Source organism: Heterocephalus glaber, unplaced genomic scaffold, assembly GCF_053883595.1.
Source record: "Heterocephalus glaber isolate CG9 unplaced genomic scaffold, H.glaber_assembly_v1.0 deba00001688, whole genome shotgun sequence".
NCBI classification, from domain to species: Eukaryota; Metazoa; Chordata; class Mammalia; order Rodentia; family Bathyergidae; genus Heterocephalus; species Heterocephalus glaber.
The window spans coordinates 2,824,718-2,852,081 of NW_028258413.1; the positions used below are offsets into that span (position 1 = coordinate 2,824,718).

Below are 27,364 nucleotides of genomic sequence, written 5' to 3' on the forward strand. Positions count from 1 at the left end.
CGCGCCAGGGAGCGCGCGCGCGCCCGCGCAGGCGCACTGGACGGCCGCGGAGCCGGGCTCCGGGCGCCGGGGCTCGGACGGGGCGCGCGCATGGCCCGGCCCCCGCCACCCGCGCTTGCGCTGCCGCTGCTGCTCCTCCTGCTCCTAGCGGGCGCGGTCGGGTGCGAGGAGCCGGCCGCGACCGCCGACTGGAGGGCCACGCTGAAGACCATCCGCAACGGCGTGCACAAGATCGACACGTACCTGAACGCCGCGCTGGACCTGCTGGGCGGCGAGGACGGGCTGTGCCGGTACCGGTGCCGCGACGGTGCGCGGGGCCGGGCGGGGCCGGGCGGGGCCGGGCGGGGCCGGGCGGGCGGGCGCTGACCCCAGAGGTCGCCGCGCGTTTACTTTTCCCCACGGAGTTGCACACTGTTGCGGTGGAGTCGCGGTCTTCTCCGGAAAGAACCGAGTCCAGCATTGATTTTTAGCTCTGGTAAATGAGTCGGCAGAGCAGCAAAGCTAATCGAGAACTTTTAAAAATCACGCAGTATTCCCTTTTTCGGGAATTGGTGTTTCTCTTCTTCCGCAAAGCGACCTTTGTACAGACTTTGCGGGCGATTGGCGAGAGAGAGCTAGCCGGTAACCCTGGGAAACCGCCCAAGACCTGACAGCTTTCCCCTCTGGGTATCAGTGACCCCTTCTTGTTGGTCAGTACTGTCATTTTTTCATTTACTTCTTTCACATTTTTTAAAACTTCAATTCTATTTGAATCTAAAAATCTGTTTTGTGGCAATTTGGGTAATAAACGAGTATTTCAGGCAGAGATTTGGGGCTTTTAAAAGCACTTTTGTGAGTGTTTAAATATTTTAATGCTTCGGAAAAGTACTTTGGCTTCTGTTTAGAAATTCACTGTTAAGATAGCAGTTGGGAAATCACATTTCCAGTAAGATCAGCCAAGGCCCGGGTCTGGTTGATGCTGGGAGCTGAAAAAAGTAGGAAACTCCATGTCTTTAATGGTGAAACTCGAGTGTACACAGAGATGAACTTAAAAGGAACCTGTGTCATGTAACAGCGATGCTGCTAGTGCACTGGGGAGGGCGTTTTTCTTCTCGGAGGTTTTATCAGGAGGAATACTTAGTCATTCTCACTCTTTGCAGATAGGCAAATATGAGAATCGAGTCCGTGTGTCAGGTGTCGTTCTAATTGAAGGTTTGTCAGTGAACCAAACGGACGAAATCTCTGTCCACGGAGCTCATGGTCAGGGACAAAGCGTGGATGGTGCACCGTGGGCCCGCAGTGATGGCATCCTGCAGGTCAGAGGCAGCAGTGTGGTGCTGGCCCCCGTCCAGGAAAGGCCTCTGTAGAATATCTGAGAAGAAACCGGAAAGTGGTAAAGGTGACTTTCTGGTGACCTGGAGAAGAGCAGTCTAGAGGGAGGACCCGTCAGGGACCAGTCCCTGGCGGTGACTCAGGCTCTGGCCTCGCTTGCCCTGTCGGTCAGGTGGGGAAGACTTGGGAGGAGTCATTGTTACAAATTCAATTATGTGGCCCTTAGGTTATGGAGTTTATTTACTATCAAATACTTATTCAGTTGAACAGATACTGTTCTTATTAAAAGACTTTATTTAATATTTTTTTCATTTTCCACAAACCTCACAAAATTCGCCAGTTGGAGCTGGGACTCTTAACATGAAAAACAGCAGTGAGTTCGGTTGCCTCGCAAGCGCAAGGACCCGAGTTCGATCCCCAATACCAAAAAAAACAAACAAACAAAAAACCAGTGAGTTTGAGAATGGAACATACCATTTGGTGCATTAATTACTACTGTCTTTTCAGTGAACATGTGGTCTGGATTCACCATGCTGATAATTCCAACTTGATGAAAATGCTCTTTTAATTTCTTGTTATGGTTTGTGTCTAGATGTCCCCCCAAAGCCTCATGCAGATGAGGTGGGACTTTCTTTTTCAGAGGTAGTTGAATCTGGAATGTGTGATGCTGGGGTTAAGGGTGTGTGATTACTAAACCACTACACCTGAGTGATTAGTTTGGCACTGCCCTCATCCGGACAGTCTGGATGGGATAAAAGAGGCAGAAAAGAGGTGAATGCCTCTTGCTTTTTGTGATCTTCTGCTGCCAGGAATGTTGCTTCTCTTGTTACCTTTGCTGCCTTGTGTGCACCATGTTGTTTCTGCTCTGCGATTCCTGTTTGTCCTGTTTGTCGTCCCTGCCTTGGAGTCAGCCAGTTATGGACTGAAATTTCTACGGACTGTCAGCCAAATAAACCACTTCCCCTCCCACTTTGGGTGTCAGGTGTTTTGTCTCAGCAAGGAGAGAAAAGTAACTAACACATTTCTGTCACTTGAGAAGTCTTCCGGGAACAGTGATTCAACCTTTTCCAACCCTTCAGCAACCCCACCTCGTCATAGCGTCCATTGTGATTAGGTTTCAAACAGTCTGTGGCTTGCCAGAGACCCTGCCCTTCAGACTGCACCCTGCAGGAGCAGTGACGCAGGCGTCAGGAGGCAGGGGCGGACCCGGGGTGTCCAGCAAAGGGGCAGATGTGACGGGATGGAAGAGACTGGTAATGAGAAGTCACAGGAAGGCCAGGTTCCAGAGGGTCTCGAAGGCTTTTCGGATTGTGGCTTCCATCCTGGGTAAGAGGAGAAGCCAGGGGAGGGATTCGAGTAGGAGACAGCCTTGGTCTCGTGTATGACTTAGAGAGCGCTCAGGTTCGGATTGAGAATGGGGAGATCAAGCAGGGGTGGGGTGGGGAGAAGTAGTCAGGTGCTGAGTATCCTGAAGGCAGAGTCCACAGGAAGTGCTGTCGGGTGGTGTAAGTGGGAGAGGACAGTGCGAATTCGGACTGGCAAGAGCGGTATGGGTGGAGCGAGAGGGCCATCCGAGCTTGGTCCCAGCTAGGGGCTCCTGGAATGGGAGGCGGAAGCGAGAACTGCTCCTTGGGAACGCCGACTACCACCAGTAGGTGCAGGGAAGGGGCATGGAAGAGTGGAGGCGCGCCACGCACACGGACCCACTCTCCTCAGAGTGTGACCTTTGTGTCTTGCAAACCTGGACTAATAAACATAACTTTTACAAAAAGCCTTGAAGGAACACAGTGACCGTGACAGCCCAAAGCATTCCCGTCTCCTGAAGGCCCGGAAATAACCCTTCGTGGGCAGTGCTGGAGAACAAGGCCCCTCTGCATCCACCTCACCGTTCCTTCAGGACCAGCAGCCGTCACTGCTCTGCCCGCCCTGGGTCAGACTGGAGGCTTCTGGGCTCCGCCAAGCAGGGAGCTGCTCAGCAACTCCCAAGGCCGTTCCCATCACTACTTTGACTGTGCTACTCATTTTGATGGCTGATTACTCCGAGTGGCTTTTTCCTCGTTACCTTCACAGGGTGACCTGTCTTTATCTCGGCCTCCTGGCACTATTGGCTGAATGAAAGTTGTTGGACTACTTTGTGTCTCTCTTATCTGTCCAACGTGAGGTGGTGTGTGAAACTACTGTGGTTATATCTGAAATAAGCGGACACTTCCTTTGTAGAATGAAGATAGACAGTAGCCCCAGTCCATTGAAAGGACTGCCAGGTAAAGCAGGGAGTTGGCCTATTTTGTGTTGTCCTGAGGGGCAGTGTTGCCTGAAAGCGGAAGAGAGAGCATCTTTGCAGTTGGCAGCGACCCAGTGTGGGAGCGGGAGGGACCGGGACACATCCGGAGAGACAGCGGGTGACGGGTGTTGGAGTCATTCTGCGAGACGTGGGTGAGATGCTCTCTGGAATTGAGGATTGCGACTATACTGTCATCTTCGTCCTCGTTCCTGAACCGTGCTGCCATTGGTGGGGAGAGCGTAACTGGGGAACACCGATCCCCAGTGGCTTGATCTCTTCATTAGCTCCATCTGGCGTGGGACTCTGGCCTCACTGCAAGTCCAGGATATGCTTTGGCATGATTTGGAAAGAAGAGTATGATTCATAATAATTAAGTTTTGTGAACTGCTGTGTGTGTGTACGTGTATATGTGCACATGAGCATATATTGCACATTCTTTCCCACCAGAGAAATAATTAGGCAGTAATTAGATAAATTAGATTCGTAGTTTGCCTCAAAATAAAGACAATCACAAGTTGGGCGTGGTGGTACATGTCTGTAATCACAGTTACTTAGGCTGAGGCAGGAGGACTGCAAATTTGAGGACTGCCAGGGCAACTTAGTGAGACGTGTGCTTATAGCAGCACAACTCAGTAGCTAAATCTTGGAAGTGGCCTATATGTCATCAACAGATGAATGGATAAAGAAAATGTGGTACGTATACACAGTGGAGTACTGGTCTGTTAAAAAGCATAGACTTGGGGGGCCGGGGATTTAGCTCAGTGGTTCCGCCACCTGCCTTCCAAGCACAAGGTCCCGAGTTCGATCCCTGGTACCAAAAGAAAAGAGAAAAAGCATAGACTTGGTCAGTTGTAAGAAAATGGATGCACCCTGAAAATATAATGTAAAGTGAAATAAATCAGACACACAAGCTGAAATATTGCATGGTTTCTCCTTTGTGAGAAACCCAAAGTTTAATACATTAAAGAGCAAAATAAAGGACAGAGAAAAGGAAGCAGAGAAATAGATCTTTTCCAAATGGGAAGGGACAGAGAGATGGAGGGGAGGGGAGGGGAGGGGACGTGAAAAGCATTAGGCTGGGTCCTGTATGTGACCGACTCCCCACTAGGGGTGTAGTCTCGTGCTACACACATACTGACAAGAAAGAAAAAGTAACGTAGAAACAGGCGGAGGAGGTAGCTCCCTGGTACAGTGCTTTCCTCGCCGTGCAGGAAGCCTGGGGCTCGATCCTGGAATTGCAGAAACAAAACACAAAAGTACAGTTTGGTCACCACCCAGCTAAAGCATGGTATTTCCAAGGCTAGCGTGGCACATGTGGATCTGAGTATTTTGTTTCTGTCCTATCTGAAAGTTTGTATTTTCATTGTATTTTGCAGGATCGAAGCCTTTTCCACGCTATGGATACAAACCCTCCCCACCGAATGGGTGTGGTTCTCCGCTGTTCGGTGTCCAGGTGAATACAGGTTTTCTGGTGACTTCCGGGCTTGCTGTCCGGCTTTCCATCGTGTAGGACTAGTGTGCGCCCAGGTTCGCAGTGCGGCCTGTTGTAACAGTGATGGGTTTGCCACATTGTTTTTCCGCAAAACATTTAATAACTGCTAGCAAAACTAAATGGGATAAAATTAATGTTTTATATTTGAATGCTGCTCATGTTAATACCATTTAAATGATATTTCCTAATGTCGCCAACACAATGTAAGTTTCAGGTACAGAAAGAATACCTCCTAGGGGAGAGAAGCAGAGATAGAGCGTATTTTCTGTATTAAAAAAGGCAAAGTGGGGCAGCAGTGTGCTTGTCAGGAGGCTGGGCCTGACCCGGTAACTGAGGAAAGTACGAGGAGCCACTTAGAGGCCAGTCACAGATTCAGGTGGCATCTTAGGGAATGAGCAAATACGTGAGGCCTGCGGGCCGGGGGTTTAGCTCAGTGGTGCCAGTGCCTGCCTGGCAAGCACAAGGTCCTGAGTTTGATCCCCGGTACCAAAAAAACAAAAACCATGAGGGCTAAGGAACAAAGCACAGTGAGCTATGGGTGCCTGGCGCTTCTCTGTGGCGTCTCCCGTGGAGTATGTGTCATTTGGGGGAGGGTACGGAATATTTGGAAGTATCCACAAATGCTGCTTGCCTAGCCCGGAGAAACCTTTAGCTCGTGTTTTGGAACTATGTTCTGTGTCCGGACAGCTGGGCGCGTGTTTGTACCTGGCAGGTAACTGCGCATCTGCACTGCAGAGAGGGGAAACGAGAGCAGGCCGGACAGCAGTCCTGGTGGGCATGGAAGAGTGCTGGTGGGGCAGCGGGCGCAGCGGCGCACCCTGCAGTCCCAGACTCGGAGGCTGAGCTGCACGGTGGACCCTGCCGCAAAGCAAGGCACACTGGGCTGTGAGTCCCCGTGCGGCAGGCACCTTCACTCACTTCCGGTCAGGCTCTGAACGCAGCCCCTCTGCAGAGGACTGTGATCCGCTGACCGCAGGCCCCCACTGCCTCCTGCAGCTCAACGTCGGGATCCCCTCCCTGACCAAGTGCTGCAACCAGCATGATCGGTGCTACGAGACCTGTGGGCAGAGCAAGAACGCCTGTGACGAAGAGTTCCACCACTGCCTCTCCAAGATCTGCCGGGACGTCCAGAAGACCCTGGGCTTGGCTCAGAACGTGCAGGGTGAGCATGCGGCGGGCCGGGGCAGCAGCTGAAGTCCTGGGTTCTGCCGTAGCATTTACTAGCAGAACCCTCACTTCTTACGGCCTCCTCACTCGGCCGAGCTGAGGAGCTAGCTGGATGTCTTTGTACCCAAAATCACACAGTCACAGAAGTAGGCCGCGTTAGGAAAGCTGGAAAGAAGGTGTCTGAGGCCCGAGAACAGGTCCCCAACCGTGGAGAACCTAAAGACTGAAGTCCCGAATGGTCATCTTAGTCTGTGCCTAACAAACCGAAGAGACTGGGGCTTAGACACAGAAACTTCCTTCCGGCCCTTCTGGGGGCTGGAAGTGCAGGCCCAGGACACTCGCACGAGCACTGTCCTGTACGGGCACTTCCTGTCTGAGAGGCCCCTTCCGGCCGTGCCGTCTCATGCAGCAGGGACTGGCAGCTCAACATAACCAGTGTTGGGGAACACCGCATTTAGGGTTCTCCATACAGGCTCACACAGTAGAGCTGGCTCTGAAGCCCTAACCACGAGCATCCGTGTCATGGGAGAAATCTCTGCTCCGGCCAAAGCTTGAATCCACCACCCTGTCCCCTCCCAGCTCTGGGCTGAGGGGAACTGGCTGCTCGCTGAACACGCCTGGACGTGGTTTCTGTTTTCTGATCCAAGAAGACATTGTAGTGCGGCCGAATGAGGCCAGTTTTCTTGCTTTCCCCTGTTTAATGGCCTGGCCAGTGCATCACTTTGGTTGGTTGTGCTCGTTACTGGCCCAGTCTTTGGGAGAAGTTTGAAAATGTGAAGATTTCATAATAAAAAGATGTTTCCTTACCATGAATATTTGAAACTAAAAGCATTTGAGCAACTGAAAGCCATCTTGTCCCGCATCTCTATAAATGTTGGGGTGATCTCGCCTGGGTGTTTCGGGTTTCTTCTGTTATTGTCTTTTTAAAAATCAAAAGCCCTCACAGGGAAAAAGCCATTTTGGATTCCGGTGACCTCCCGCCTGTGAGCCCAGTGTGGTTTGGTCGGAGGAAGATACTGGGTTCTGAGTGCTCATTTGCCTTACCTGGGGTTGTGCTCAGTTCTCGGAGGCCATGGGCCTTAGCACTGACGCTTTTGTTTTTAAACTTACTTCATTGGCACCTAAAACATCTTTGCAGGACTGGGGCTCTAGCACCGCGGTAACCACAGTGTCTGTTCTTAGCCTGTGCATGGCCTTGGGTTTGATTCGTGGTACACACAAAAGAACAGCAAAACTTTCCCCAAAATAAATAAGTGTGGCGCTGTCAGGCATCTCTGTTAGTGATCCCAATTCCCAGCTAAAGGAAAGTCAACACCAGCTGGTGCTTTGAGAGACACCGTTTCCAGTCTAGTGCGAAATATTGAAGGCAACGCAAACTAGGATGTGCAGAAAGGAGAGGGAAGCCGAGAGTCGTGGGCGGGTGGGTGGCTGAGGGAGGTGCTCTTGGGCGGGGGAAGCTGGGTATGCTGGGGACACCAGGGGAAGGCACGGCGTCCACAGCTGCCCACTGTCGGCCCCTTCTCTCTGCAGCCTGCCAGTCGGTGGTGGAGCTCCTGTTCGACAGTGTCATCCATCTGGGCTGCAAGCCATACCTGGACAGCCAGCGAGCTGCCTGCAGGTGTCGCTACGAGAAGACTGATCTCTGAGGAGGTCCGACACTCAGAGATGGCCAGGATGGAGAATTTAACCTTTGCCAAAGAACTGATGTTCTCACAGCATAAAGCTGCCTGATTCTGGTAAAAAGGGTCATTGAAGACCTAACAGGATGATGTTCTGATGTTAAAACCTCTAAGTAAAAAACACACACAAAACAGCTGGGTGTGGTGACACACACCTGTAATCCTAGCACTGGGAGGCCGAGGCAGGAGGATCGCCAGGAGTTCAAGGCCAGTCTGGGCTGTAGGGAGACCCTGTTTCAAAAAAAAAAAACGGTTAAGGCAGTGGAGAGGAGGGTGTGGCTGCCTCTTCAGGTGCCTTTCTGGATGTTGCTGCCTTGGTGGCCCTAATTGTCTTGACCAGTGTCAAAAACAGAAATGTGCTAGGGAAGACATTGTGAAGAGAAGAGTGTGTAGCTCTGTCAGAAAAGTACGTATATATTTTAAAATGTGATCAAATATATCCGTTCACTGTAAGGTCTATTCAACATTATCTTATTTGGAAATAAGGGGAAATTTTCATTTATAAGTACTATTTGTTTACTATAAAATTTTCAATAAACTTTTATGCCTGGAAGGAACCGACTTCGCTTTCTCTGTATTTTAGTCACACGTTGTGTGTTGTTGCTCTGTAGCCCACTGAGTGCATGAATAAGTCACGCTGCTGAAGACAGGGTCTCCATGGCATTAGAGCTGTCAGCCGTGCCCTCTCTTAGGGCGAAAGCCCAGGACGCTTCAGTGTCCCCCAGCGCGCTGGGGAGGGGCAAGGCCAGGCCCTGTGAACCACGCTTAGAGCCAGGGTCACCCAGCCACGGTCCTCCTGACCTGGGGAGGAGGTGGACAGCGGAGCCCAGGTGCACACACTGCTTGTTCATCCCTAGCACTTGCTCCTCAGTGAGTTCTGCAGTATTTGTAAAAGACTAACTTTTTACTACTTATGGCCTTAATAACGATTCAGAGTGGATGGAAAGGTTGAAATACAAAGAAATGCCTTTTATGGACCTCTTGTTTCCATGGAAAACTAGTAAGCGATGTTTAAGAGCCACTGCAGAACCCAGGCAGCCCCTGAGCATCTGCACGTGCTGATCCCGTCTGCCCTCGGAGTGCTCAGCTGACCACGGCCCAGTCTGTGCCCAGGACTAATCTGAGCTGCTGGCGGGGTCAGGAGCAGAGCGAGACTTGGTTCTCTGTGAGCCATCACCCAGGGCTGGGCAGAAATAACCACAGGTTCTGGAGCAGGGCCATGCCCCTGGGGTGCGATGCTGCTGGGAAACTGACAGCACCCAGCCCCGGCCACTCTGCCAGGAGCTACTTCTTCCATTTGCTCACTAATGCCTAAGTGAGCAGCCTGGGCCCAGATGTAAACGTTTTGAGCCCTTTCCTCCCTCCTTCCCTCCTTTTTTCCTCTTTTTGTAGTACTGGGTGGGGATTGAACTCAGGGCCTTTGCACTGAGCTACCTCCCAGCCTGTATTTTTTTTTGAGACGACACTCACAGAGTCACTAAATTGTCCAAGTGGGGCTCAAACTTGCAATCCTCTTGCCTCAGCCTCCCACAGTCATGCTATTACTGGCCTGTGCCAGCGGAACCAGTTTAGAACCTTGATACTTTGTCACAGTTTTATAAAAGGTACAGTTTTGCAAACCATTGTCAGTTTTTAATCTTTATCGCTATTATTGAAGTCCTTGACTAGATAACTTTAAATCGACAGAGAATTAGTGGCTTTCCCTAGCCCTATTGGCTTTCCAAGGGGAGAAATGGCAGGCATGGTGGTAGATGCCTGTAGTCTTAGCACTCAGGAGTCTGGGGCAGGAGGGTCATGGGTTTGAAGCCAGCCTAAGATACCTGGGGAGTTCCAGGCCAGCCCTAGGCTACCTTCATCTTGTCTCAAAAAGAAGGCACAAACAAAAATTATGCATAACGTATTTAATTTGTTGTCATACATTGTATAAAAATAATAGAAACAATTTTTGTATGTTCAAATTAAAAGCCTTGGAGTCATTGTAGATTTAAAGTTACAAAGATAATACGAGTTCCCGTAGACCTCGTCCAGTTCCGCGTGAACATTTCCTGAGGGGTGACTCGTTTGTCAAAAGCTAAGGAGCCAGCATCACTCACCACCATCCCAGCACTGCCTGTAATCCTCGAGCGCCTCTTTTTCCCGGTCGTGTCATTTTTCTTCTCCGGGAAATCTAGAAGCCACGCCGAGGTAGTCCTCTTGCTGCAGTAGTCCTCGTGCCTCATGAGCCCCTGGACTTTTGTGGCTCCAGGCGTGCCTTGTTTTCCTCAGCTGTGACAGTTTCTGACAGTTTCAAGGAGGCCTGGTCAGGTGTCGTGCTTGGGCTGGGTGTGCGGTTCTTAGAAAGGAGCCTTGGAGCAAGGCGCTTTGTGCCACATGGGCTGGGGCCAGGGCCGGGGCCGGGGGTGCTGAGCTTGCCAGCCAGGCCAGGAGTGCGGCGTCCTCTTCAGCTGGTTCTCGCTAAGCGCACTCACCATATCCACTCTGGGTGTGGGGGCCCGGACTCCCTGACTGATGGAGAGCACCTCTGTCCAGGGCCTGGGAGGTCTGCAGGAAAGGCCTGAGCCCCCCCCCCCCGGCTGATTGGCATCATTACGGATGGCTGCATGTTTCCGGCTTTGTTGCTGACATTGTTCCTTCCACCCTGGCTCTTCAGTGCTGTGAGTTGTCTGCTGTGTCCCTCATATAATCCATACTTTTGACTGGGGGGGGGGGTGTCTAGAGATTGAGCCCAGTGCCTTTGCACCAAGCTACATCTTCAGCCCATTAAAAAATGTTTCTTTTTGTCTTGTTTTGCTGGTACCAGGGATCGAACTCGGGACCTTATGCTTTCGAGGCAGGCAGCGGCACCACTGAGCTAAATCCCCGGCCCTCAAAAATGTTCTTTAGAGACAGAGTGTTGCTAAGTCACTGAGTTACCCAGCCTGGGCTCAAACTTGTGATCCTCCTGCCTCAGCCTCCCAGAGGGCTGGGATCACAGATGTGTGAGCCTGGCCACACTTTTGACTACTGAGCACCCTCTCACGTTCTCGCGCTACAAGATGCTCCTGGTGCATCTCACCTATCCCCCGCCATCCTCTGGAAGGAGGGCATCTGAGGAGCCTTGGCTCCTGTGCGTGGAGAATGGTGTTTGGAAACCACGCCTATAAACCAGCCTCTCCCTGCATAAGAAAAACAGTAAAGAGCAAGACTTGTCCAGGTGCAGATTCCCTAAGATGAATGTTATTATGTATCTCTAAAATACATGAATGAAATTTTTAAAAATGCAAAAAAGAAAAAACATTAGAAAGTGGAGTAAACTGAAAACAGACCAAGCTGTACATTTTAGAATTATCCTTAACCTTAATTTTCTTCCACATATTTCATTCCTAGGAGAGGTGGCAAACTAAGCTTCAGTTTCAGTAAATTCCGTCAGTGACTATTCATGTCTGGGAACAATCGAGCCATCCCATCCGTTACCTTTGTTCTTCAGTGTATCTGCGTGGGTTTAATAGAACTGCTTTGCTTTTTTATTGCTATTGTTTTTCCTTGAGACAGTAGTGAGAACCTGGTAAAGTCCAGTCTAGGTGGCTGTCAGTCAGGAGTCCATCAGAATCTCGGAAGAGCTTTGCCAGCCACGAGCAGTGGCACATGCCCCTAAGCCCCACACTCTGGGAGGATCCCACATTTGAGCCCAGCCTGGGGAGAGTGACTTAGCGAGAACTTGTCTCAAAACAGAAAAAGGGCTGGGGAAGTAGCTCAGTGTGAAGGCCCTGTGTTCAATGCCCAGTACAAAAATAATACTAAAAATTGTTGCTGCTCAGCCTGTTTCCCATTCTGTAGGTCTGGATGGAGCCAAGAATGAGCAGCTCTAATTTTCATGTTGATACTGCTGGCTCAGAGACCCCAGTTGGAGCAAGGGTCTAAGTAACCTTTCAGGGGCTAAAAATCAATGTGCTGAAGGCTTCCTGAAAGTGCTGTTCCAAAGGCTGGGCACGGGGTGCTTCCAATATGAGATCTTGCTCTCACATCACAGACAAGACCTTGGGCTGGAGAGGTCAAATGTCTCACGGGTAGTAAAGTGGTGTGCTCGGATTGGAGCCCAGGCGCAAAGCCATTCACCACAATGTGCTCTTGCTTCCCAGGCCTGGTGGCTTACGTGCACGGGTAGCTCCAAAACAGGACTTGCTGCAGCCTGGCCTTGAAAGTCCCTAGTTAGGTCGGTGCCCTTGAAGTGAACATTGGGACCCTGCCCTCCTCTCTCTCCTTCCTGGACACACGAGGTGGGCACTTCCTCTGCCACACGCTCCCACCACAACCTGCTGCCTCGCCTTAGCCCCCGAGCAGCAGGCCAACTGGCCATGGACTGAAACCTGCAAAACCACGAGCTAAAATCAACCTTCCCTCTTTTTAAACTGACGTCTCACAGTATTGCAGTGATGAAAAGCTAACACAAGTTCTCCACAAATTTAGGTCTTGAGACAAAAAAACAACTTACTTTCAAGTACAAAACCGCGTAGACAATAAAAGTAATACTATATTTTGAAACAAGATATTTAGAGAGAAAAAAGCGGCAAATTCCTGTCAGCTGTGCCTCTGAGAGAGGCCGAAGTTGAACCAGCCGGGTGCTGTTCCCGCACAGTTTCAGGACTGGACCAGAGGGCAGGGAAGTGGGCAGAAGGACCGGAGCTCTTGCAGGGCAAACACGAGCCCGGGCCTCATTCTGGGCCTCAGCGTTTACGGAGCCCCTCCTGCGGGCTCCGCAGCTGGGCCGGGCAATGAGAAAGCAAAACAGAAAGCAAGCCTCCCGCCGGCTTCCCCGAGTGCAGCAGGAATGTCCTCTCCCCGCGCTTTCCAGCGGGCCCGCTGCGACGTGAGAGTTGTGTCCCGAGCGCTGAGCGAAAGGGACAGGAGAGGGGTGAAGGAGGCTGGGGGAACGAGCTGGCCCTGCTGGTGCGGAGGATTCCTGAGGGCCGTGCGCCGGCGGCCCAGGGTGTCCCCGGCACGGGCAGCGCAGTGCACCCAGGTGACTGACACAGGCCCGAGGAGATCACAGCGAGGGGCCCGACTAGGATAAAACCCTTGTCCTGCCTGTCCACGAATACGCTCTTCGGCTCCACGCTACAGCTGGACAAGATACAGAACGCCACAGCACAAGGGCGGCCAGGGCCGGGCTGTCTCGGAGATGGGATTTTCCCAGGTGGAGATGGAGCGCATAGCAGCGTTTCGCGGCCAGGTCACCGGAAAACACGCACGCCTCTGCCCGACTGCCGCGTGGACCCCGGCCACGGACACGCCGGAGCCGGAGCGGGCAGGGGGCTGGGCCGCCGCTCCAGGGCCCGCTAGGCCTCCCTTTCCCCCGTGCGGGCTGCCAGCCGCCTCGGTCCTCCGCCCCCGCCCAGGGGAGTCGGGTCTGGGCCTCACGGCGCCGCCTTTGTCGCGCCCTGCCTGACACTCGGGGACGCAGGCGTGCGGCGGACGCGCGGTTTCCAGGTAGGAGCCTCCGCTCGCGAAGAGCCGATCCCGCCCGCCCTGGCCCCGCTTCCGGGCGGCGGAGCTGCCCACCGTAAGCGCCGCTCCGGAAGGCACAGCCCTCAGGCCGCCTTTCTGTGGGGAGGGCGGTGCCGGAGCGGTCGCGGGCCTCGGCCGGGGCCCGCAGGTTCGGCCGGGTCTCGGGGCAGGGGGCGGGGCGTTGTGGGGCGGGGCGGGGCCTACCCTGGAGGCGGCGGTCGCGGTTCTGGGATCCGCGCTCGGGGACGCCCGAGGGGAGGGGCGGGGCCTGCGAGGGGTGGGGGGGAGTGGGGGGGAGTGGGCGGGGCCCACACCTCGGTCCCGGAAGCCGGCGGGAGTGCGGTGCGGAGCTGGGCACCGAGGTCCGGGCGCACAGGTAGGCGGGGCCGGGGTGTCGGGGGCCGAGGCTCTGCGCGGGGCTCGGTGCCCGGGGAGGCCGGGCCTGGGCGGCCCCGTTGCAGACCCCTATCAGGCGCCGCACCCCGGAGTCGGCTAAGGCTGCGGAGTGGGCCGCTGCCGGGGACTGCAGGACGCCCTTCGCCCCTGCTGATGGCATTGCTTGGAAACTTAGCCGGTGTTGGTGGCGGGCCCCTAAATCCCAGCCCTATGGGAAGCTGAGGCTGGAGGAGCGAAAGTCAGAGCCCCGTCTGGGCGCTTCGCCGCTCAGTGAGACCGTGAGACCGGCTTCCCAAGGGAGTGGGGCTGGGGCAGCTCATCGGGGAGGCCCAAGGCCTGGCTGCAGGGCTTTGCCCATTTAGTTGACTGGTGCATTTTAGGTGTGCAGTACAGTTACATTCATCGTTGGCAACTTGTACCTGTACATGATGAATCTTGGTTCTTATTTTTCCCCCTTCCCCTGCCCTCCCTTCACCCCCTCCACCCCTCCCTATTTACAAAGACTTTGTTTCCAGTTTTCCCTTATCTCGTATTTATTCCTTTCCTTTCTTTCCTTTCCCCCTCCCCTCCCACTTCCCCTTCCCCTTTGGACCTTTTCTTCCTATTTCATATTATCCCTGCTGGGGATCTTCCCCAAAGAATTAAAAGAATCTTACCACAGTGATAATATGTGCACCCATGTTCATAGCGGCACAGTTTGTAGTAGCTAAAGCTTGGAAACAGCCCAAGTGCCCATCAACTGGAAACTGGATAAAGAAGATGTGGGGTTTTTTGTAAATTGGAGTACCATGAGAACCTATAGACATTTATAGCTAAATGGATGCACATTGAGGCCATACTGTTAAGTGAAATAAATAGGACACACATGTGTAAATACTGAAGTTTCTCTGGTGTGAGAAACTGAAAATGTAAATATGGCTGCAGTTTTTTTATTGGTTGAAATGTTGACATTCAGGGCTGTGGGCTGCCCAGCCACAAGTCCCTGGACCTTGCCCCATCCCTGCTGGCCAAGCCCTTTCCTTGCCTGCTCCTTCTGCCTTCTCCACCCTGCTCCTTTTCCAAGTGCTCAGGGTCTGGAGTGGGTTACCCAGGATGGGGTTACTATGGTGATGGCAGGTCGGTCCGGGGAGGTGTTCACAGGGGACAGGAGGACGTCAGCCACTAGGGAAGCCGACAGGACTCTCCGGAGGCCTGGTGACCCCACGGGCAGGGACTCAGATCCATAGGCACCTGGCTTTCAGGCCCGACTCCAAGGCCCTGACCTGGGAGGCCTGGCCCGCTTTGCCCCTGTCCCCAAGTCCTGCCACTGAGCTGAGCTATCCGAGGGCCAGGCCATCAGCAAGTGGGGGCTGGCAGGGTTATCCTGAGCGAGGGGGAAATTAGGGTGGGAGAGAAAAGGAATGATTGATTCTGTAAGAATTATACTGCTTTAAGTATAATTATACTGCTTTAAGGGGCAAGGAAATGGCCGCTGCTTTACAGTGAAACAGAAGAGAGAGGCGTTCAGGAGTTAGGTTGAAGCTGGGCGTGGTGGTACAAGCCTATAATCCCAGCCCCCTAGCAGGGTGAAACAGGAGGAGCTCAAGTTTGAGAGCCCTCCACTCCGGGATACTTAGCAAGACACTGTGTCAAAATTAAAAATAAAATAGGGGATGCAGCACAGTGTGAAGGCCTAGGGTTCAAAGCCCAGTTTTGCTCCTAGTACCAAGGAGGAAAAAAGAATCAGGTTTAATGATGGCCACATATTTGTTATAGTTTGGGTCTGGATGTCCCCCCAAAGCCTCATGCAGGGATAGGTGGGGCTTCTTCCGAGGTGGCTGGACCCAGGGTGTGTGGTGCTGGGATGGATTCCTGGTGCGGTGCTCGGCTCAAGGGCACTAAGATTAAGGTGTGAGTACTGCCCGCCCTAAGCAGCCTGCGTGAGATACAAAGACGGAAGGGCGTAGTCCTGCCTTGTGGCTTGGCTGCCTTCTGCCTGCTGTGGACTGGTTCTCCTCTGTGATGCCCTCTGCCATGGAGCCAGTCAGCTATGGACTGAAACTGCTACAGACTCGGAGCTGAATAAACCTTCCCTCCTTTAACTTGTATTTTGTCTCAGCAACGAGAGAAAAGTGACTAAGACACAGGTGAACCAGTGAAGCAGAATTTATAAATCTTTTGTTCAATTTATTTTCTTCATCCAACACAGCCATTTATAGCTTGAGATATTTTGTAAGTTCACACAGTAGAAGACTTAAGCAGCCCCCTCCCCGTTCCCAGCCTGGACCTCCCTCTCCCTCTCCCTCTGCAGTGTCTGCTGGCTTCCTTCTCCTCTCAGCCCACTTCCTGCATCTCACAGAGGCTTCCCCAGGACGCTTTCCCCATCCCAGAGCCAGCGTGTGTTTTATGGGTCTCACAGCTGTGCTACTCAGGCCCCTCTGCAGCGGGTGTGCCTGTGCCTTCCCTCTGCTTCTGTTTCTGATTTGTGGTCCTGCAGGCCAGAGCTGGGTGAGAAAACTTTCATTGCTTTCCCTGTGTTTCCAGGGCTCTGGGACCCCGCTGAGAGCTGCTGCTGCGTTTTGCGGCCATGGTCAGAAAGTAAAGTAATTCTCAAAGTCAGCATTTTGGTTTTAAACAGGTGGAGGAGACACAGCAGGAACAGAGCCCTGCCTGACCAGGCGAGGGTGCTCTTTTCTCATGAAGGCTGCTCTCTCCTGTGATCGTCCCTAGCAAGGACCGGGAGCAGGGGGACCGGGAGCAGGGGGACCGGGAGCAGGGGCCCCGGGAGCAAGGGAGGGGCGGAGGGGCCAGGTGTGACCCCGGAGGCCTGGGTCTGCAGATAGCAGCGTTAGTTGCCGTCCCCGGCTGTCAGCACCTGCAGCGATGCGCCAGTGCACCCACTGTTTCATAATTGATGCTGTCTCACCCAGCCTGTCGTGGAGTCGCCCCGGTGCCGCAGGCCTGTAAACCCCACATGAGGGGAGGCTGAGCCAGGAGGATCACAAGTTCAAGCCCAGTCTGGGCATCTTAGTGAGACCCTGTCTCAAAAGAGAAAATAAATAAAAAGGGCTGCGTGGAAAGCTCAGTGCGAAGGTCCCAGGATCCACCCTTAGTCACACACAGACTAAGTCCAATTGATGCGGTCTGGGGCTCATGCCAGAGCTTGGCCACCACCAGGCTGTTCTGGGTGGCTGGATCCTGGGGACCAGGGAAATGTGTCCTTGGGGAGTGGCCGGGAAGGGCTGCCCAGGTGACCCAGACCGATGTCCACTCGTGGTGACTTTGGTGGCGGCACTGGGGGGAATCGTAGCCTGGCGCCCCTGGAAGTGGCAGACTTCTGTGTGCCCTGTGGCCTGTGGCCTGTAGCGCTCATTACTGAATCCCTCTGCACCAGAGTGATGGCTCTGTGCACTTTCCATGGACAGGGGCATGGCCGACCCAGCGGAAGAGTACAGAATGGACCACAAGAAGAGGGGGCTGGCCCTCATCTTCAACCAGGAGTACTTCTTCTGGCAGCTGATGCTGCCGGAAAGGAGGGGCACGAACGTCGACAGGGACAACCTGGCTTGCAGGTAGCAGCTGTGTTTGTGTCTCGATGGCAGCCTGGTGACCTCACAGACCAGGGCCCTGCTGGGACATGCACATCCTCAGCTCACACACGGCCGACTCCTCAGTCCCCAGGGCCACAGGACAAACCGCTCATCCCCAGAGCAGAGCCTCCCTGAGCACTCAGCTGTCTCCACACCCTGTTCTTTCCATGTTACCAGCTTCATGCTCCAGCTGATGCTCTTGTGTGGCCCTCGGCAGTTTCTAAATGGAATCGCCTTTCGTCGTGGCTAAATCCTTTCTTAGCAAGGGGGATCACTTGTTGTCATTTTTTTCTTTTCTCCTAAAGAAAGGTAGATTTATGGGTCATAAAAATGGGTATAGATCCCTCAAAAGTAAGGATATAGACTGCTTGGAAAAGCTCTGCAGCTAACACTCAATTTCCTATCACCAGGTTTTCAGAGCTGGGATTTGAAGTGAGATGCTTTAACAATCTTAAAGCAGCAGAGCTACTGAACCGAATTCACGAGGGTAGGTGGATCTGCATTAAACCCTTCCTCTTCCTCCCCTGGGCTGGAGTCCTTTAGGCTCTCTGTGAGGACAGGGACGGATGACTGGGTGGGGAAACGGGGAAACGCGGCATGGATGGAGCACAGGTTGGAGGTGGGGCTGGGCCCCTCTGCTGCTGTTACGACCAGATCTGCAGAGCCGGGCTGGGCATCGCGAGGCCGTGTTGTGCAAACAGCACCAGTGACAGCCCAGCAAGAGGGGAAGTGGGCTCCGCACGTCATGGGGAAAGTTGCCAACACCAAGCCTGCCCCTGCTGGCCTTTGGGAGGCTCCTTTCCCACCACATTTCCGCACTGACCAAAACCAAGGCTTGCTGACATCAGATGTGCTCATGGCTGCAGCACTTTGGCGCTGGGTCTTGTAATTATAATCTGAGACCCAGCCAGTGCTGCAGGCCCAGGCTCGCACGACTCGGCTGGGCCACTGTGATCTCGGCATTGTTATTGGAAACTTCCAGTAATTCCGCTGCGGATCTCTTTCCCTGGCTGCAGACTAGCCTGCTGCTTCACTTGTGAGCTTGTGGGGCCTCGAGTCTGAGGTCAGGACTCCTCTGCATGCTGGAAGAGCTCAGGCCTGCTCAGAGGGGAGCCGGGCAGGGGGCTTCCTGTCTGCCCTAGGAAGGCTTGGGATTCGCAGAAACTTAATCTGTTGCCCAGGAAGCTGGGATTTTAAAGGAGGCTCCCAGCATGTTTTCCACATCATCCTGCTGAAAGCTAACAAAAGGGCTGGAGGACACCAGCCCACCTTGCTCCAGGGCGCCCTGGACAAAAAAGAAAAGCTGGTGAAATGAAGTCAGAACTAGTACTTTGAACTGTGGTGAAATGAAGTCAGAATCTAGTGCTTTGAACTGTTTGGGGGTTAGGGTTGAGACCGTCTTAATAGGTAGTCCTAGCTGGCCTCGAACTTGCAGTGAGACTCCCGTGTGCTAGGATTACAGCCATGTGGTATCTTGCCGGGCAATTTGAACGTTAATGTTTCAGATTTTTAAAAAACTGATAGTTTGGGGCTGGAGATTTAGCTCAGTGGCACCATGCCTGCCTTAAAGCACAAGGTCCTGAGTTTGATCCCCGGTACCAAAAAAAAAATGTGATAGTTCCATATGAGTTGTTCTATTGGACAAAAGACTAAAATCAGATATTTTACATTTGTTAAAGAATAACAGCTTCCCCCACCCCGCAGTCATGTGAGTGTGTCTTTGTTCTGGTACCAGAAAACTGAATTTGTCTGCACAGATGACAAGCATCTTATTTTTGTTTCCGTGTCCATTCTGGGGGCCTCAAAAGTGTCCGCCTCAAGCCACGTGGACAGCGACTGCTTTGTGTGTGCTATCCTGACCCATGGTGAAGACAACCACATCTACGCCTATGATGACAAGATTGAGATCCAATCCCTGACTGCCTTGTTCAGAGGGGACAAGTGCCAGAGCCTGGTCGGCAAACCCAAGATATTTATTATCCAGGTGAGGCCAGTGGTATGGCTCGTGCCTAGATGTCCCCAAAAAGCCGCCTGTGCTGAGGTGGGGACCTCTTCCAGAGGTGGCTGATGCAGGGGTTAGGGGCGTGTGGGTACTCGACCGTGTGAGGGGCTGGTCTGCACCACCCTACTCCCTGTGGGCTGGATGGGGTAGCAGTGGCCAAAAGACGCTGTTAAGGCCCCTCGTTGCCTTTGCTGCCTTGTTCGTGCCATGCTGTTTCTCCTCTGTGATGCCTGTTTGCCATCCCAGCCTTGGAGCCAGTGGTTATGGGCTGAAACCTTTACAAACTGTGAGCAAATAAACCCCTTCCTCCTTTAAATTTGGTGTTGGGTATTTTGTCTCAGCGGTGAGAGAAAAGTAATTAAGCCAGCCGGGCAGCACGTCTTGCTGCTCCCCAGGGCCCCAGTGCAGTGTGTGATCAGAAGGGTCGAAAGGCTGGTTTGTTTTGAGGGTTTTATGAGTCCACATTGGTAGTGCGTGATGGTCCCATGAAAGGGGCTGGGAACCAACACTCCCAAACATGAGAGCAGTGAGCTCCCATGAGCCACTCTGAGAGGGGCCCACAGGGAAGGGGCTGCCCAGGCACATTCCTCTCTCTCTCAGCTGGTCTCCAACTCCCCAGGCTCAAGCTGTCCTCCTGCCTCAGCCTCCTAAGTGGCTGGGACTAGGGGCGCCGGCTTCTGTGCTCGGCGTGGACTCAGGTTCCTCAGCTATGGGCCAGGAATAGCAGTAGCCCCTGGCCCCGGGGAGGGTTGTGAGGATGAGCTCTGCTCAGGGAAGGAAGGAGCGGCCCAGGCCGGTGCCAGGCGTGCAGAACTGCAGCTGGTTGGGCAGGAGACCTCGTCAAGCTGTGGGGTCTGAATTATATTTAGGAAGGAGCATGGAGAGTAAGACCGGAAAACAAGCCTGAGAAAGGGTAAGGTTAAGCCGGGCACTCTCAGGAGGCTGAGGCAGGAGGATCTCAGCAAGTTCGAGGCCAGCCTGGACTACATAGTGAGGTCAAGGCCAGCCTGAAATGCAGAGTGAGACCCAGTCCTGAAAGAAGAATGTCTCCAATGGGCAAGAGAGTTTAAAAGCCTGGCAGCTCTTTCCTCCGCTAGGTTCTCCCGTTCCAGAAACTGGTGTCATTTTTGTGGATACCGTTTTTTTAGCATTAAGGAAAGGGAAATATGGGAAAACAGCTATGACAGCTGTCGCCCCTGCAAGGCTGAATGTGTTGTTTTTGAGTTGCATGTGATGCGCTTCCCAAACAATGTGAGTGACCCCGTGGAGAGGGAAGAGCTAGCACCGTGCCTTCCCCCCTGGCCTGTAGGCATGTCGGGGACAGCAGCACGACCCACCTGTGGTCCCTCTGGATGCAGTGGATTCCCAGTTCCCGGGCGCCCAGGACAACGTCACCGAGGTGGATGCGGCCACGGTGCATGCGCTTCCGGCAGGCGCTGACTTCCTCATGTGCTACTCCGTGGCCCAAGGCGAGTCTGTGCAGGCAGCCGTCCGTCTAAGTTCCTGTCAGGTTCGACTTCCTGGTTTGAGAGACATGGTCTCACTAAATTGCTGAGCCATGTGGGTTGGTACAAACTGTCAATTCTCCCGACTCAGCCTCCCAGAGTGCTGGGATTACCAGCTAGTTTTTCACCTTTCATTGAGTTGGGCAGGTCTCTGTGGATTGAACCAGCATGTGTCTGCAAAAGTCACAGCCTGGGGCCGGGGATTTAGCTCCGTGGTTTTGCCACCTGCTGTGCAAGCGCAAGGACCCGAGTTTGATACCCGGTACCAAAAACAAAAAAATAAAGTCTTAAAAAAAAAAAAAAAAGTCACAGCCTGCCATTGATTTCCTTAAAGAAGTGAAAGTGCAGACTACCTTTGAAAAATCATTCCCTCACACACCTGGAATCCCAGCCCTCAAGAGGCTGAGGCAGGAGAATTGCCATGAATTCGAGGGCAGTCTGGGCTACATAGCGGGCTCAGGGCTGGCCCGAACTACACAGCGAGACCCTGTCTCAGAAAAAGAAAAAAGAAAGCAATAAAATTACAGTTCCCTTTCCTCCCTCTTGTCTTCAGGATATTATTCTCACCGAGAAACAGTGTACGGCTCGTGGTACATCCAGGATTTGTGCACGATGCTGCAGAGACACGGGTCCACGCTGGAGTTCACAGAGCTGCTCACGCTAGTGAACAGGAAGGTTTCCCAGCGCCGCGTGGGGGTCTGCAAAGACCCTCATGCCATCGGCAAGAAGCAAATGCCCTGCTTCGCCTCCATGCTGACGAAAAAGCTGCACTTCTCACCAAAGCCAGCAATTACGGGTGGCATCATCAGTATGTAGCCCTGCCTTTCCCTTTCATGTGAAATTCAGCCCCAGCTTCAGCTTCAGGGAAGGCCCAGCCATGTGAGATGTGCCAGCTTCCATCCCCAGTAGAGAAATGTTTTCTTCTTTGTCTTTGAATATTTTCATGGTCTTTTTTGGTACCGGGGATCGAACTCAGGTCCTTGCACTTTTGAGGCAGGCGGCAGAACCACTGAGCTAAATCCCCGGCCCTTGAATATTTTTATGTTTAAACGGCCTGAAAAATACTCAGGAAATTACATAAAAACCTACAAGCATTTAGTGATTTTTAGTGTAAATTACAAGGTGCCCCAAAATATCTACCTGATTCAGCTTATACTCTGTGCCTTTTTTATAAAAACTTACTTTATAATGTTTTGAAAGACTTGAAATCCAAGAATTAGATCACAATTTCCCTTTAATAAGATATTTGAAAATCATGCTATATTAAATTTTTTAAATTCATATTGGTTTCTGTACATCTTTTACTTAATCATATATGTTTACTATCTCATCTGCATATGAATAAACCCCACTTCATGTATGACTTTACTACTTACTAGAATTTTTAAAATCATCCTTCAGGAGCTGTTTCCTGGCATTCTGAGGATGCAGGCTGGGGGCATGCAGAACCCTGCTCTGTCAGCACCTCCCTGCTCAGTCCCAGCCCTGCCTGGCTCCTGCACAGCTCACACGTGTGACTCTTGGGGTTGTGTGGGGCTGGCAGCCTGACTAGAGTTGTCCCGGCTGATGGCTGGACCTGCTGTCAGGTTGATGCCCTGACCAGTCACCAGGTGATGCCTGGTCTCCTGAAGAGGGACAACAGGGATGAAAGAATAATATGTGAAGAAAAAGAAATAAAGAATAAAGAAGGAACAACAGTTTATTACTTAGGGGGGCTGGGAGTTGATCTTTAGCTGTCTCCTGGCTGAAGACCACCTGATCGCAGCTGTGTCCTGGCTTAGACCACGAGCTCTGGATTAGTCGGTATTTGTGGTTCTACAGCACCACAAGGGGGCTTGGAGGCAGATGCGAGCAATAGCAGAACTAATGCACTAAGGAGCCAGGCTTGGAGAAGGGAGTAACTGTCCGTACTGGTGCAGGTCACAGGCAACATGGCATCTGTGCTATCCTGCAGGTCATGGCTAACAAGCCGCCTGCATTGTCTTGCTAGCATTTGATCCTCAGCTGCAGTGTCTCCTTGCTAGAGAGAGACATCACCACCTCATAGATCATTGAGACTTCAGTTGTGACCACTGGCACAGAAAAGTCTATCTCTGCACACCAGCCCTAAGGTCAGTTAGTGATCCACGCTTAGGCCTTGGAGTGACTCCTAATCAATAGCTGAATTCATAAGCCAAATCAATAATATCTAAAGCCTGCTCAGTACAGTTTCAAGCTTGTCTCGTGCAGTTCCTCTGCTCTGCTTTTGAAGTTGTAGAAGCTGAGTCAGAGCAAGTCGAGGCTGCCTTGTATCTGTATGGTGGGTGGTCTTGGTTCCTCTCTGGCATACTATGAATAAAAGCAAAAAGAATCCTGATGACTCTGAGCATTCCAATATAAACCAAAAGTGTGCTTTAAGATAATTAAAGGGATTTAGTTGGTCAAGAGCATTAGAAAATTTATCCCAATCCTGAATTTTGTCATCAAAATCTTGATTTTGTTAAGACATAGATAAAACTTCCATTCAGGGGGCCTCAATATCAATTGCAACATTCTGATGGATGGCCCCTTGAACATGTTTCTTCACATGTTCCCGAGGAAGCATAGATTTATTCTATGGCAAAGGTGTTATGCAAAAGCGAGTTACCTTACAGTGGCACTTAAGGCCCTGTTGTAACTGCAAGCTTTCAATTTCATCTCCCATCCATAACACCATGGTTTCAAGGACACTAATTTGAGTTTGAAGTTTAGCATCCGTCTCGTTGAATTTTTCATGTATCATCTGTCATTTTTGTCTAATTATCTATAAAATGAGCAGTCTGAACAGAGTGGGCAAGAGCCACTGAGCTTTCTGGATGACAGCCCAAGTGTCTCTCCATTATCTGTTAAGACAAATCATAACTTTTTCCTCTCGTTATTAATTGTATCCAGCCACTTTACCTTTTTGTTTTTACACTCTTTTTTAACACTTGTGGCTAGGGCTTGTCTGTAGATCTGTGCTTGAGCCTATGGAGTTTTGATGGAGTATATTGACTTTCCACAAGTCAGTTTTTAAAAATTTTTACAAGAAAGCAATAAGACCTAATTGAGCTTGTGGCGGTACCTATATTCCTCCTTTCTGCTTGAGAAGCTGTTTTTAGTTTGATGAGCATGTTTGACAATTGTTTGTCTCTGGGGGTTATACAGAATGAAATTTTAATGTTTTAGTCTTTACAATGGTATATTTTAGAGATAATAGAGCTGTATATATATTTTTAGAAACATTAGCAACCAAATTAATTTTAATCTTGTAAGTTATTGGGTCTGAGCATGACCACTGGCACCTCTGGAGTGCCTGTCGGTCACCCGGGCCCTGCCCACATTGGGCCCCATGCTGGGAACCCAGGGAGCCTCTTGGCTGCTGCCTTAGCCGAGCTTGGGCCTGTGCTGTGGGCCTGGCCTCTCTGTGGGCTCTGTCGTGTCTCAGGCATTAGTTAGCATTAATATTTACCTTTGTAATAAATCTTTCCCACAAGTTAAGAGGGATAGGAGCCACACAAGGTTGAAAAAAATCTTTTCATCTCTGTAAACGTAAAAACAGTTTTAAAAATGGGCCTTAGGCTGATGGTTTGTGGTTTTTGTAACAAATTCGGTTATATCACTTGGATTTCAAACCATCTCTTTTTTCTCTTTTGTGATGAAAATCATTCTCTCAAGTACTTTTGCATTAGGACCAATTTGAGCTCTATGAAATTAACAAGCAATCACATATTTTTTTTGAGCAACAAGAAGCTATTGGAAGAAACAGTATTAGCCTTGACCAAATTAACAATCAAGCATACATTTTTTGGGGGGGGGGGTTTTTTTGGTACCGGGGATCGAACTCGGGACCTTGCGCTTGCAAGGCAGGCACTGGAACCACTGAGCTAAATCCCCAGCCCAGCATACATTTTTTTTATAAATCAATTTTGCATGTTTTCCCTCAACATATGTAAGATAGTTAAACTTGTCATTATCTCTCTTTTTATCCTTTTAACAACACAAAAGTTTTATCATATCAAAAGTATATCTCTTGGGCTGGGGATTTAGCTCAGTGGTTTCGCTGCGCAAGCGCAAGGACCCGAGTTAGATCCCTGGTACCAAAAAACAAAAACAAAAACAAAAAAGTATATCTCTTTTATTTAGAGCCTTTTTTTTTTTTTTTTCCGGTACTGGGGATCAAACTCAGGCAGTTGCACTTGGGAGGCAGGCAGTGGAACCACTGAGCTAAACCCCCAGCCCTAGACCCTTCTTAATATTTCTTTTTTGTCTCATTTACTATAACTCTTTTAGAACAAACTTGGTTGTAACCTCTTGGATTTTAAAGTGTCATTTGCAACATTGTAAATTTGAATGGCTGTTAATAGGCGAGCAACCTTGAATTAGTGTTCTTATCTTAAATCAATGAACAGAGTAGAGAGAAGAGCAAGTTAATCAGAGCAAGCTGATGGGGTTGACAGAATCACAATGTATGGTCCTTCCAAAGTAGGTCCTAGGAAAGGAGATGATGATGGAAGAGACCTTACCAGTATTAAATCTCTGGGTTGTAATATGGGATTTCCCTTTCCTCTAGGCTGAGCTTATAGTAGCTGTTGGAGCGTCTGTTGGAATTTAGCCAGTGAAGTGACATCTTTTAGAAAGGCATCTGTTTCTCTATTGAAGAGCAAATTGTTAGTGAGAAAAAGACATCCATAAAGCATTTCAGATGTACTGAGACCCAGAATTCGGGGTGTATTTCCTTTTTTTTTCGGTACCGGGGATTGAACTCGGGTCCTTGCGCATGCGCAGCAGGCGGCAAAACCACAGAGTTAAATCCCCGGCCCCTCAGGGTGTATTTCTTATTTTGATAAGCACTAAAAGTAGTAAGTGAGGTCACTGTAGGTGAGTTTCCTGAGCTGTTTTGCGAAGATTTCACTTGTTTTTTTCTACCTTTCCTGATGATTGTGACCTCCAGGCACAATGGAGTTGATAGAGAATGCCCAGTGCCTGAGAGATGTGTTGGATGACTGTTACTTTAAAAGAAGGCCCATTACTGCTCTGTAGCTCTTAGGAAGTCCAAACCTGGGAATAATTTCTGAAACCAAAACCATTACCACCTCTTGAGCCTTTTCTGTTCTGCAAGGAAAGGCCTCAACCTGGTTTGCGAAAGTATATACCAAGATCAATGAGTACTAGAGTCCCTTACTCTTTGGCATATGAGTAGAATCAATTTTCCAGTCCTCTCCATGGTATTTACCATGTCTCTGTATACCTGGAGGGACTGTGGTTCAGTTGAGAGGATTATTCTTTTGGCAAGTTTGCAAGACTTAACTATCTGTTGTATTGTCTGAAAGTCCTTTTCCCAAGAATAACTTTGAGCTTATCTGGTGAGTCTTGTCTCCCCCTAAATGAAAGGCTTGAGGTAATGATTTAATAATTTTCTATTGGCTAGCACTAGAAAGGAACAATTTATTATCATCTGACTGTATCCTTCCTGAGGGAAGAAATTGGCATCCATGAGAGAGAGCCCACTCAACTTCTGACTGAGAGTAGTCGATTTGACTACGCTGGAGGGCCCCTTCCCAGATCAGGAGGGCCTGGTAGTAGTGGGGCTTGGACTAGGATTGTCTTGAAATGTCAATCTCAGATCTAGTAATAGTAGGTGGAGTTTTGATCAGGGTTGCCTTAGAAACCTCTTCCTCAGGGTCCACATGGCAAGGGCGGGAAACCTCAGGCTTCATGATCAGGACAAGAGGTGTCTAGTTTTCCTGCAGCTTGTATTTACATGTACACTTTGAACACAAATCAGGATTATCTTTTTTGTTTTTTTGGTACCTGGGATCAAACTCAGGACCTTGTGCTTGAGAGGCGGGAGGCGGAACCACTGAGCTAAATCCCTGGCCTCAGGATTATGTCTTAAAGCAAAGATCTGAACATAAGGCAATTCTGACCATGTTTCCTCTTTTTTACAGTATAATTCTAGTTGTGAAATAGCATCATAGTCAGTACTCCCCCCTGTATTCCAGTTTGGCTCTAGAGGATAGGAAGGCCATGGGTCGGTGCAGAAGAAATTAAGCTGCTCTTTCTCAGTATATGAGGGTTGAACTTTTGCCAGTGTTTAAAAATATATTTCAAAGAAGTAATGGATTTTGATTTTGAATTTCCCATTCTGAAATGCAAACAGAAACATGGCATCCCTGTGATTCTGATTGATTTCTATGCTCTCAGGGTTTCCCTAAGGTATCACAGCACCAGGGCAGCTGGCGGCCATCTGGAGAGGGCCCATAAGAGAGATCAGACTGGAGGAGCCACCTGTTACCAGGACACGATCTTACCTTCCCAGGGAACTTGTGTTCTTACTCCCGTATGTATTTCAAAAGCCCAACTTACAGCTGATTTTAGTTGAACGATCATGTTTTTAAAGAAGGAAGCATTGCTACCCAAACCAATAATCAAGAGATCTAAGCCACTATTTTCTAATTGTCTGAGAGAGAATGAGACA

General features: G+C 50.8%; 2 protein-coding genes across 10 annotated transcripts in view; both read left to right on the forward strand.

Annotated features, from left to right (window-relative positions):
• Positions 1 to 37: 37 nt before the first annotated feature.
• Positions 38 to 8,491, forward strand: Pla2g12a (phospholipase A2 group XIIA). Its single transcript, XM_004866205.3, has 4 exons — positions 38 to 307; positions 4,969 to 5,045; positions 6,081 to 6,246; positions 7,782 to 8,491. Exons 1-4 carry the CDS (start codon positions 91 to 93, stop codon positions 7,895 to 7,897), a joined length of 576 nt encoding a protein of 191 aa, XP_004866262.1. The 5' UTR covers positions 38 to 90; the 3' UTR covers positions 7,898 to 8,491.
• Positions 8,492 to 9,824: 1,333 nt separating this feature from the next.
• Casp6 (caspase 6) overlaps positions 9,825 to 27,364 on the forward strand; it is a 37,989-nt gene continuing 20,449 nt past the window's right edge. For 2 of the 9 annotated variants that reach the window (XM_087198815.1, XM_087198816.1), the window contains exons 1-7: positions 13,688 to 13,790; positions 17,215 to 17,361; positions 17,790 to 17,866; positions 19,137 to 19,363; positions 20,691 to 20,850; positions 21,440 to 21,694; positions 27,091 to 27,226. In XM_087198815.1, coding sequence (XP_087054941.1) covers positions 17,219 to 17,361; positions 17,790 to 17,866; positions 19,137 to 19,363; positions 20,691 to 20,850; positions 21,440 to 21,694; positions 27,091 to 27,101 — 873 coding nt within the window. In that variant the 5' untranslated portion in view covers positions 13,688 to 13,790; positions 17,215 to 17,218 and the 3' untranslated portion in view covers positions 27,102 to 27,226. The other 7 variants (XM_087198811.1, XM_087198810.1, XM_087198813.1 and 4 more) reach the window with 7 other exon arrangements.

Coding starts and splice junctions, on each gene's coding strand:
- Pla2g12a (XM_004866205.3), top strand. CDS start 91: ATGGCCCGGCCCCCGCCACCCGCGCTTGCGCTGCCGCTGCTGCTCCTC. Junction 5,046..6,080: donor CTCCGCTGTTCGGTGTCCAG/GTGAATACAGGT, acceptor TGCCTCCTGCAG/CTCAACGTCGGGATCCCCTC. Junction 6,247..7,781: donor CTTGGCTCAGAACGTGCAGG/GTGAGCATGCGG, acceptor TTCTCTCTGCAG/CCTGCCAGTCGGTGGTGGAG.